This window comes from Dipodomys ordii, unplaced genomic scaffold, assembly GCF_000151885.1.
Source record: "Dipodomys ordii isolate 6190 unplaced genomic scaffold, Dord_2.0 Scaffold2, whole genome shotgun sequence".
Taxonomy (NCBI): domain Eukaryota; kingdom Metazoa; phylum Chordata; class Mammalia; order Rodentia; family Heteromyidae; genus Dipodomys; species Dipodomys ordii.
The window spans coordinates 26431698-26443100 of NW_012267218.1; the positions used below are offsets into that span (position 1 = coordinate 26431698).

General features: G+C 41.4%; 1 protein-coding gene across 1 annotated transcript; it reads left to right on the plus strand.

Annotated features, from left to right (window-relative positions):
- The first annotated feature begins 909 nt into the window (after nucleotides 1-909).
- LOC105985250 (cytochrome c oxidase assembly protein COX16 homolog, mitochondrial) lies at nucleotides 910-10892 on the plus strand. Its single transcript, XM_013015709.1, has 4 exons — nucleotides 910-1095; nucleotides 4769-4840; nucleotides 7063-7125; nucleotides 10278-10892. Exons 1-4 carry the CDS (start codon nucleotides 1027-1029, stop codon nucleotides 10392-10394), a joined length of 321 nt encoding a protein of 106 aa, XP_012871163.1. The 5' UTR covers nucleotides 910-1026; the 3' UTR covers nucleotides 10395-10892.
- The last annotated feature ends 511 nt before the right edge of the window (nucleotides 10893-11403 follow it).

An 11403-nucleotide genomic window follows, 5' to 3' on the forward strand; every position in this document is an offset into this window, starting at 1 on the left:
TGACAAGAATCTTGTTTGTTTTCTTATTTTCTTTCAACTTAACCCTATACTCCTAAAGACGTGTCATTGGAATAGTCTCGCGGTCTGGAGACTTCTCCTTCCCCCCCACCCCGAAGACTACTTAGTGGCTTTTTCTTTCTGCCAGTCCTGGGATTTGAACTCAGAGCCTGGGCACTGTCCTCGAGTTTCTTTTGCTCAAAGCGAAGGAGCATATATGTGTGTGTGTGTGTGTGTGTGTGTGTGTGTGTGTGTAAAAACAATAGCCAGAAACATTTTAGGGGCATTGGAGAGGCAGGGCGGGTGGAAAGATTCAGGGATAGCACCGGAGATGTCACTGTTTGACACCCGACAAAGCTTTCTCTGACTCCTTCCAGCAAGTGACAGAGAAGCTATACGGTACTGCGCAGGTTTGACTGCGTTTCCACCAGAATGCCAGCTTATTTCAGGCAGGGTTTTCCGTCTTTTCATCTCTGGGCTCCTAGAGTTTTCTGCATGATTGTTCATAAATGATAAGATCTCAAGATGCCTCACAATAAAGCACTGGTACTAATTGTTTAGTGATAATTAGTAAGATACTCCTGATTATATTCAACCTACTTTCTAGCGATTTACTTTAAAAAGCTTTTTATGAAACTTACACTAAATTCCCAATCCCAAGTGAGACAGGTAGAGAACTAGTTTTAAAACCATTTCTTCCCTTAGCTGGCTCAAGGAGTGTTTTAAAGCAGACGTTAGTCAAGACTCAGAGCCTGTCAAGTACTGGCTTCCAATCAATTAGGGAGTTGAGCCGCATTTTCCCATCCCTAAATCCCAACGTCACCTAGGACAGTTCGGAACTAAAGCATAGACTCCTAATTTCCGGGCGGACGCTGCAGTGTGTTACGACGCATCGATTGCTTTTGTCTGGCGGAGGACTATCAGGGAGGGACCCGGGACCAACTTGGTCGGGAACGGTGAGCCGGCAGCTTGTGTGTTTGAAGGGGAGCCGAGGTCCGAGGCCCTGCTGGCCGACAGTAGGGGTCAGCCATGGTTGCAGCGTCGGTGATGCGTACTTTGCGCAGGAACAGGACTCTGCGCTACGGAGTCCCCATGCTGGTGAGTGGCGTGAGGAGACCGCCGTGGCCGGGGGGAGCGGAGCTCTGCGGGCCCGGCCCGGCCGCCAGGGCCTCGGCCCGGCCGCGACCGACCGGACAGCCCGGCCCCGACCGCCTCGGCGCCGCCCGGCCCTGACTCCCTGCCCCTGTCCCTGTCCCGACCGCCGCGCCCTGATGTGGCCTGGTCTTGACTGCCCGGTCTCTGGAGAAGACGCTGAGGCCCGGGACCCGGGGCCAGGAAGGGGCTGCGCCACCGGTTGAGAACTTGTAGGTAATCTTCTAATTAGGTCCAGGATAGGACCTAGAGTCACTTTCGCCCGCCTCCCCTTCTGTGATGTGTGTGGTCTCAAACACGGTTTTGGTCCTAGTACTTTTACAACTAAGGAAACATCATCTCAGAGAGCGATGTCCGCAAGAGTTTAACCCAGGCTGGATGATTACCAAATTCTCTTCCAGAGTTTTATGATGAACCAAAATAACACCTGAGGAATGAGTTTACAGTTCTCCAAAACCAGACATGGCCAGGCTGGGAATGTGTGCTTGCCTAGCATGCAGGAAGCCCTCGGTTGATTCTAAAGTACCAGGTAAATAGAAAAAGCCGGAAGTGGCTCTGTGACTCAAGTGGTAAGTGCTAGCCTCGAACAAAAAGAATCTCAGGGACGATGTCCAGGCCCTGAGTTCAAGCCTCCGGACTGGCAAAAACAACAACCACAACCACAACAAAAGGCAGCCAGAACAAAAATGAAACTAAACACAAGATCCTCTATATAGAGGAATCGTTCCTTGTGCATGAGCCTTTGTCCCCAACAAGGGACCAAGAATTCTGGCTACCAGAAACTCCCCTGTAAGAGGAAGGAGTATTTAGTTAGCACGGTGCTTACTATATTGTGGCAGCCAGCAAGTGGCTGCTGTGTTAGTTTACACACACACACTGTGCTGGTCTTGGAGCTTGAACTCATGGCCTGGACACTGGCTGTGGGCTTTTGCACTCGTCTAGTGCTCTACCATTTGAACCAAATATCCACTTCTGGCTTTTTATGGTTAATTGGAGATAAGACTCTCAGAGACTTTCCAACCAGGCTGGCTTTGAACTGCAGTCCTCAGATCTTAACCGTCTGAGTAGCTAGGATTATAGGCATGAGCCTATAAACTATTAACTTACAGTGTATGTAGTAGCTAGGATTACAGGTGTGAGCCACCGGCACGCAGCTTTACAGTTAATATTTTAAAGCACTTTAGAAATTCAAATTTCGATACCAAATCCTTAAGGTTACAGGCTGTGGCTGATATTAAAACAACCAGGGTTAGAATCTAGGCAACTATCTTTATTTTTTGATAGTGGACAGGTTATTTTGCTCCACAAACATCAGTATTACAGTGAATGCCATAAAACATTCCAAGAAAAGGTGTTTAAAAAATACAGTGTAAAGGACTGGCTGCATGGCTCAAGTGGTAGAGCACTTGCCTGGCAAATCTGGGGGAGGCCCTAGCACTATATATATATATATATATATATATAGAGAGAGAGAGAGAGAGAGAGAGAGAGAGAGAGAGAGAGAGAGAGAGAGAACTTTATTATTGTGGATATTGACACCAATGAAGTTACCAGCTTTGTGAGTATGCCAGTACTGGGGCTTGAAATCAGGGCCTTGTTCTTTTATTTGGCTTTTTTGCTTAAGGTGAACACTTAGCCACTTAAGCCACACTTCCACTTCTGGCTTATTGTTGGTTAACTGGAGATAAGAACCTCTTAGAATCCGGGCACCGGTGGCTCACGCCTCTAATCCTAGCTACTCAGGAGGCTGAGATCTGAGGATCTCGGTTCAAAGCCAGCCTGGGCAAGGAAGTCGTAAAACTCTTATCTCCAATAAAGCACCAGAAAACCAGAAGTGGCGCTGTAGCTCAAGTGGTAGAATGCTAACTTTGAGCTGAAGAACACTGAGGGACAGTGTCCAGACCCAGAGTTCAAGCCCCATGGCCACCAAAAAAAAAAAAAAGAACCTCTCAGATTTGTCTGTCTGGGCTGGTCTTGAACTGGAATCCTCAGATCTCAATGTCTTAAGTAGGATTAGAGCCTTGAGCCATTGATGCCCAGCCTGTTACCAGCTTTTGTATTTACACAGTACTAAAAGAAAAAAAATGACCTATTTTTTTATTATTATTTTTTTTTAATTTTTGGGTCCGGTTGTGGGGCCTGAACTCTGGGCCTGGGTGCTGTCCCTCACTCAGTTCTTCAGCTCAAGGCTAGTGCTCTACCACTTGAGCCACAGCGCCACTTCTGGCTTTTTTTCTTTTTGCTAATGTGGTGCTGAGGAATGGAACCCAGGGCCTCAAGCATGCAAGGCAAGTGCTCTACCACTGAGCCACCTTCCCAACAAAAATGACCTATTTTTGTGAGTAACTCTTTCTCTTTATAAAATATAATTTATAAACTAAAATACTGGAGCAGTGTAAAAGCTGTCCCCTGCAGTTCCCTCTACTGTTCAGAAACACTGATTTAGTTATGTAAATGTAATCACCAGTCAGTCCTTCTGAAAGCTAGTTTGGTTTTCTCACCTTTCAGAATGATCAAACTCAAGATCTTAAAAGCACTGTACATTGAAGCACCATGTAGAGTTTTCTTCCTTTGTTTTAGTTTTTGAACTGGAAAGTGCCTGAGTAACTTTGTTCCCTAGTATGTTACTTTACACTGCTCTATATGTATGTATTTTACCTAGTGGATTGTTTCTGTTGATGTTGTGTTGTTTTTTTGCCCATCCTAGGGCTTGGAACTCAAGGTGTGGGTGCTGACCCTAGTTCTTTTTGCCCAAGGCTAGCGCTCTATCACTTGAGCCACAGGGCCACTTCCATCTTTTTCTGAGTCGTTTATTGGAGATAAGAATCTCACAGTCTTTCCTGCCTTTGCTGGCTTCAAACCGAGATACTTAGATCTCAGCCTCCTGAATAGGTAGGATTACAGGTGTGAGCCACTGGCACCCAGCTTTTTTCTGAGTTTTGACTGTAAGCATGTAATAGATCTGTAGAGGAGAGTCATGTGTTCAGTACTCTAAAACCTAACAATATGGGAACAAACTAAAAGACAATTCTTTTAGTAATGTCAGATGTCTGATAGATTGTAATTATTGTACTTCAGTCATGTTCAAGTTGATACTTTTTTTCTTAACTTCTTTCTATTGAGATGTAGCCCACCAATTTTTCTGCCCAGGCTGGCCTGGAACTGCAGTCTTCCTAATCTCAGTTTCTCACACATCTAGGATGATAGGTGCACACCACCTCACTCAGCTGTTGTTGATAAGGGGGTCTTGTGTGTATTCCTGGGCTGGCTTTGACTCAGTCTGGAATAAAGTCTTAGGTGGGTGGGGGACTCAAAAACATCTTATGACATCCCATGACTTTGGTGGGCTGCTTTGATTTTTACAAACATTGGTTTTATTTGAAAAGTTTAATTGTAGTGTTCCTCCATTTTAAGTTTCCATTCCCCATCACTCTGCTATCAGGTAAAAGGTGTATTGTCTTTAAAAGTAATCCCTACTGGGTCTACTCTGAAAAGATAAATGATAATTCACCAGGAAAAATAATCTATAGGATTTTGTATAGTCTGTTTTGCTTGTTGGGAGATAAGTACTGACAAGATGAATTCAACACATCTATTTTCTTTGTTTCCTTTGTTTCAGTTGCTGATTGTTGGTGGTTCCTTTGGTCTTCGTGAGTTTTCACAAATCCGATATGATGCTGTGAAGATAAAGGTAAGAACTACAACTGGGAATTTGACTGTATTTTGTTTTTGAAGTATATAATCACTGTTCTTAGTAATCCAGATTTGTCTGTGGACAGTCTTTGTATTCTCTTAATCTTTAATATGAATGTTCATATTGTTGTAGAAGGTCAGTGCAGCTGTTTCTTTCTTTTTCCCCCCTTACTCATTTCTCCTTTATCCTGGTATGCTAAAATCTTTGCTGAAGCTTCTACCTGCAAAACTCCTCATAATTTGAGACCCCTTGAAATGATTTCCATGTGTGTATCTCAAGGCCCTGTGATTTCAGGTAGAAACTGGGTAGCTGAGAAGCTCATGTCCAGCTGGTGACAGTTTCAGTTAGCAACCCAGTTTCTTCATCTTTAGCATGAAACTTACGATAATCTGGCAACTGGAAATAGAATATTAGTGCGTGTATTTGAAAAATAACTGAATATTTGTCATGTTAATTGTTTGTTAGATTCGTCAGATAAAGTGTCAAGAAACTGGTCCTATAAAATTTGTATTACAAACAACTAGAAGATATGTCACTTACATAAATGTACCCAGACATATACAATAGCAAAAAAAAAAACCCAAACAAACTAGAAAAATGCTATAGTAAAATTTTGATTAAAACATTACAAGAACCTTAAGGTGAGGCAAAAGATATCAACCCTTGAATTTGGCTGAAAGACTAAATAGGAGTTGACTATAGAAGTGACTTATGTTGTATGAGTTTGAAATTTTCATTTTCATTTCCTCCTCAATGGGCTATAAAGTGGATGGGGATTGGAGGAGCAAGATAGAAGGGAAGAAACGTCATAAAGATGTTATGGCTTCCCAATGGCCCATTAGGTGGATTATAACCACTCCGTTGATCAGGTCATAGCCTTCATCATCCAGTCACCTTCCAAAGGTCCCACCTCTGAACACTGTTGCATTGGTGACCACACCTTTAATACATGAGTTTTGACTCTGCATTAGTGGAATAGCTGAACAATAATGGGACCTGAAAGGAAGCATTTGCAGTGGCAATAAAGAGAAATAAATGTGCTTCAGAAAACTGTTTCAGTAGCAAATTGTCAGCCTTTGATGATCATTGTGATATATGTTGTATATTCGTAGATTGCTTCAGTTTTGATTTTGAGAACTGGAGAAATTGTGCTAACCACCCATTTAGGGAGGAGAGTGATAGAAAGGCTGACATATGAGGAGGCCTAGAATGTCAGAGAAATTAAGTCAGGTCAAGAGAATAAGGGTGATTTGAGTTGAGAAGTCAAGGTCAGTTGATTTCAAGGGAATAAGGGTAAAATAAGCTCAGATCTGTCTGTTGGAAGAGAGTAAGAAGCAAGGTTGAGGTGGGAAGAAAAGAACTACTGGGACGGAGAAGGTGAGCTTAGTTGATGTTGATGTTGAGAAGTCAAACTCAGATGAAGTTAAGATTGAGATCCAGCAGGGTGTTGGGGAGGAGGGGGCTGTTGATGAAAGGAACTGATGATGAGCTTGGTCTTTAGGACCATAGTATTAGTTGAGTTTGCACCACTCTTCAGCTGTTCCACTCAATTTAGCTTTCTTTCCTTCCTGAAGACTTTGTGGTACATCACAACAGTGGTGGCACCACTGTTAAACCCTGATTTTTTCATTGATATCCCTTTATTGTTTATCTATAGCATTTTGTTGTTCTTTTAAATACCAGCATTTTTTTTATAATAAGTCTATGAAACCCAATTTGTGTTGGTGGTTAATGGTGTGGCCTCTGGAGGTAGAGACCTAATATTAAAGGCCAAGGAACATCTCTGACAATTTATTCAGACCTCCTGGGCCTTATTTTTCTTATTTGTATATAACAGGGATAAAAATAATTCTTAGAGCCAGGCACCCGTGGCTTATGCCTATAATCCTAGCTACTCAGGAGGCTGCTGAGATCTGAGGATCTCAGTTTAAAGCCAGCTGAAGAGCGCAGGGACAGCGCTCAGGCCCAGAGTTCAAGTTCTACAACTAATACTTACAGACTTTTCTCTGTCACAATGCCTTGCCCACACAAGTGTTAAGAAAATACTAGTTGTCGGTTGCAGTGGTGGACGTTACACATTAGCTGCTGTTCTGTGATTAGTGACGATGAGGGGATTAAATAGTTCTCACTAGTCCAGCCAACCCTTTTAGAAACGTCAGAAACTGAAACTTGAATGTAGCAGAGTTAAATAACTTATAGTGCCTCTTTCTTTTCTACAGATTGATCCTGAACTTGAAAAAAAACTGAAAATGAATAAAATATCTCTAGAGTCAGAGTATGAGGTACAGTATGTTAATAGTGTGTGTAATATAACAGTTCTAGTCATCACAGGTCTGTCTGCCTTAAGATAAATGAAAAAAAGTGTTTTAAATACATGCTATTTGGAACACTACATATTCATTATTTCTTAACTAAAATCCTGGGAGCCATTAAGCACTTTAGATTTTTGAGTTTTTCAGGTAAACATCACCAGTAATGCATCTGAAAACCAAATTCAAAATGCTGTAGAATATAAGGATATTTGTGTGTTTTGCTGTGAATGATATTTTGTTTTTTGTTTGCTTTTGTATACTGGGGGTTGAGCCCATGGTCTCATGTATGCTGGGCAAGGATTTGACCTCTGAACTATACATGCAGACAAAATCAGAAAGTTTTTGAGCATTTCAGATGTTAGATTATGGATTTAAGGATAATCAGCCTGTATATAATTCTTTGAAGACAAAATAAAGATGGATTCATATGTCATATACTACAGATAAATCCACATGGATCAAGAATTTAAAAATAACAGTTGAGCGTTGGTGGTTTACACCTGTAGTCCTAGCTACTCAGGAGGCTGAAATCTGAGGATCATGGTTCAGAGCCAGCCTGGTCAGGGAAATTCCATGGGACTCTTTCTCCAGTTAACCAGCAAAAAGCTATATGGAGGTGTGGCTCAAGTGGTAGATCACCAGCCTTGAGGGACAGCACCCAGACCCTGAATTCAAGCCCCAGTACAGCAGACAGACACACACACACACACACACACATACTCCCTGTGTGTGTGGCAGTGTGTGTGTATGTGTGTGTGTGTGCGCGTGCTAGTTATGGGGTTTGAACTCAAATACTGGGCACTGTCCCTGAGTTTCTTTGCTCAAGGCTAGTACTCTACCACTTGAGCCACAGCACCACTCTGGCCCTTTCTGTGTATGTGGTACTGAGGAATTGAACCCAGGGCTTCATGCATGCTAGCAAGCACTCTACCACTAAGGCAACATCCTATCCTACTCATATGAGTTTTTAAAAACCCAAAATGGGGGCTGGGAAGGTGGCTCAGTGGTAGAGCGCTTGCCTTGCATGCATGAGGCTCTGGGTTCAATTCCTCAGCACCACATAAGCAGAAAAAAGCCGGAAGTGGCACTGTGACTCAAGTGGTAGAGCGCTAGCCTTGAGCTGAAGAGCTGAGGGACAGCACTCAGGCCCAGAGTTCAGGCCCCACGACCGGACCCCCCCCAAAAAACACAAAAAACCCAAAATGCTAAAAGTACTAGGAGGGGAAAAAAAATGCAGATTGTGTGTGTGTGTGTGTGTGGCATTGAGTTAAAAAGCCTGTTAAGTTGGATAGAGAACCTGGAAGCTGTAAAAGTGAAAATAAGAATAGTGGGGATTACAGGCATGTATCACCAAGGCTGGCCTAGTTCTGTTCAGTTCTTGACTGGGCCCTATTTTCTTTCTTCTTTGTACCTTCAGTCATCTTCTTTATACGTCTGGTCATTTTTAATTAAAAGATGGACATTGAAAAGATTCTAAAGAGTGTTGAATTTTACTTTACCAGGCAGTTATCAGCTAATCAGCTTAAACTGCTTTTGCTTTGTAAGGGAGGGCCTATGGAAAGGTTGTGGCATTGCCTAAGTCTATAATTTGGGACTTGTTCTCCAGATTGTTGCCCCAAAGGATCTTGTCAGAGTTTGTTTTTAGGTTTTTTTAGGGGTAGTCTAAAGTAGGTCTTATTCTTAAGCATATATTTATTTTAAAAGCAGACCTTTACCTGTGTTACTTGGCATCAAGGTATTAGCAAGATACTAGGCAGAGATCTCTACTTTGGCAGGTTCTACATCCAGTAATTCTGACTTCGCTTTCATTCAGCATTTCTTGGGTGTATACCTTCACAGTGCTATGGTTGTTGGCTGCTAAGTGGTAAGGTTTGAGCAGTCCTGCCTGGAAAATGCAGTTTAGCATTTGGCCACAGCATGTCTTGTAGAATTTCTACAGGGAATCTTTCCCTGAAAAGATCTACTAAGGATTATACTTTGTTGTCGTTGTCGTTGCCAGTTCTGAGGTTTGAACTTGGGCTGGGTGTTGTTGAACTTTTCTGCTCATGAATAATGCTTTACCACTTGAGCCACGCTCTACCTCTGGCTCTTTTGGTGGTTAATTGGAGAGCAGCGTTTCACGGACTTTACTGCCTGGACTGGCTTGGAACCCCAGTTCTCAGAACTCAGCCTCCTCAGCGTGAGTCACCAGCAGCTGCCAAGACGACGTTTTTACATAAACTTTTTCTGTCACTTTTGCCTCTCTTCTAAAAATGACTTAAATTCTCTTAAGCCTTTAATATGGATAACAGTTGTTACTTGACTCAAACTTTTTTCATACTTTTTGATTATTTCATAACCATACTTGAAAATATTTCTTCCTTGCACTGAGTTAAAATTTTGTTCCTTCATCTGTGTTTACTACGGACTCCAGGATTTTTTTGCAAGAGTGTTTTCAGTTAGTTAGGTACAGTGGCTTACAACTGTAATCCTAGCTACTTGCGAGATGGCTATTGGGAGGATATCACAATATTAAAGCCAGGCCAGAAAAAATGTTTATGAGCTACCATTTCAGAAAAAAAAAAAAAAAGCTGGATGTGGTATGTGCTTGCCATTTTACCTACATGAGAAGTCTAAATAGGAGATCTTATTCAACACTGGACTGAGCTTAAATGTGGAACTCTAATGAAAAATTATAAAAGCAAGAAGGGAGTAGGGATGTGGGTCAAATGGCAGAGTGGCTACTCTAGCAAGAATAAGACTAACTTCAAACTTCATTACATAATGCTTTAGTCATGTTCAACCACCCTTCACATTTAGACTTGTTTTCTTAGCTTCTCCTCCTTTCTTGTGCTCTCAAAAGCAAGGTTTATAGACTCTTTCCTATATTAATAGTTTGTTTAATATGGGGCAAAAGATAGGCTATTAACATTAATAGCAAGCAAGAAACATTCTAAATCCTAAGAAGGATGACATTATTTCTAGTTAGTTTGCTTAGTTTATGTTTGATTTATTTGCTAAAATTGTAATTGAGGATCATTTAGATTTTTTTCTTTTCACTTTTCATTCATTCACTGATGTTCCAATCAAAACCATAGGGCTCCTGCACTAATATGTGTACTTTAACTTTTATGATTCTATAGAAAATAAAGGACTCCACTTTTGAAGACTGGAAGAATATTCGAGGCCCTAGACCTTGGGAAGATCCTGATCTCCTCCAAGGACGAAATCTGGAAATTCTAAAGACTAAGACAACCTGACTATGATCATTAAAACAAAAAAACAACAAAACAACTTTATGCACTGGACAGACTTCTGTTCCCTGGGAAGAAAATTGTAACTGCAACTGCACCTGGACATGAGTAATTTGTTCTAGTTCCCTGGAAAGAAAATTGCAACTCCAACTGTACCTGGACATGAGTAATTTTTTCTAGTTCCCTGGAAAGAAAATTGCAACTGCAGCTGTACCTGGACATGAATAATTTGATGGCAGATAATTGTGATTAAAAAGTCAATGACAAGTCTTTGTACTTTTCAGCTGGTCCACTTGCAAATGAAGGTAGCAGTGTTGACCATGTGTACACTCCACAGTACAGCAGTGAGCACTGCTACCAGAGAGTCCCAGTTAGCCACTCAGCCCTTTCCCCAGCCACGAGGACAACATTGTGCCATTTCATTCAAAGAGAATAGTAGGCCTGTCCAAATTTTTATGGTAAAATTGAGCAATATATTTATATTAAACCTACATAAGAAAATAATAATGATTACAAATTTGGTTTTATTTATGATACCTGATATACTGTACAACACCTGATAATTGTCTTGATATTACCAAATGTGTAAAAGAAATTATAAATTCCAGTTTAGTCAGAAGTAATGAAGAAATTATTTGTAATTACATGATTGTAAGCAGATATGGAAAATTTGTTGATGTAAGCCAGACATGACTGATTTGGGAAGTACTGATTTAAGGTAAGCTTTACGCTTTAGCAAAATTTGCATGTAAATCGATCAGACCTTTTCTATTAATTTTAGGTTTGGTATGATCTGATAAGTAAGCAAAAGCCTGGGAGAGTTAATTTTCCAAGTCCTCTTCTTTTTACTCCTGCCTCCAGCAGCCTATGATTCTCTGCCTTGTGGTGTTTTCATGTTGAATCTTAAGCACGCCCAGTGTTATTGCCAGAAAAAAATCATAAATGTGTCCCACTTTTTCTTCAATCAAAAATTTATATTTACCAGATTAGTTTTAGTACAGTGCAGGGTAAGATG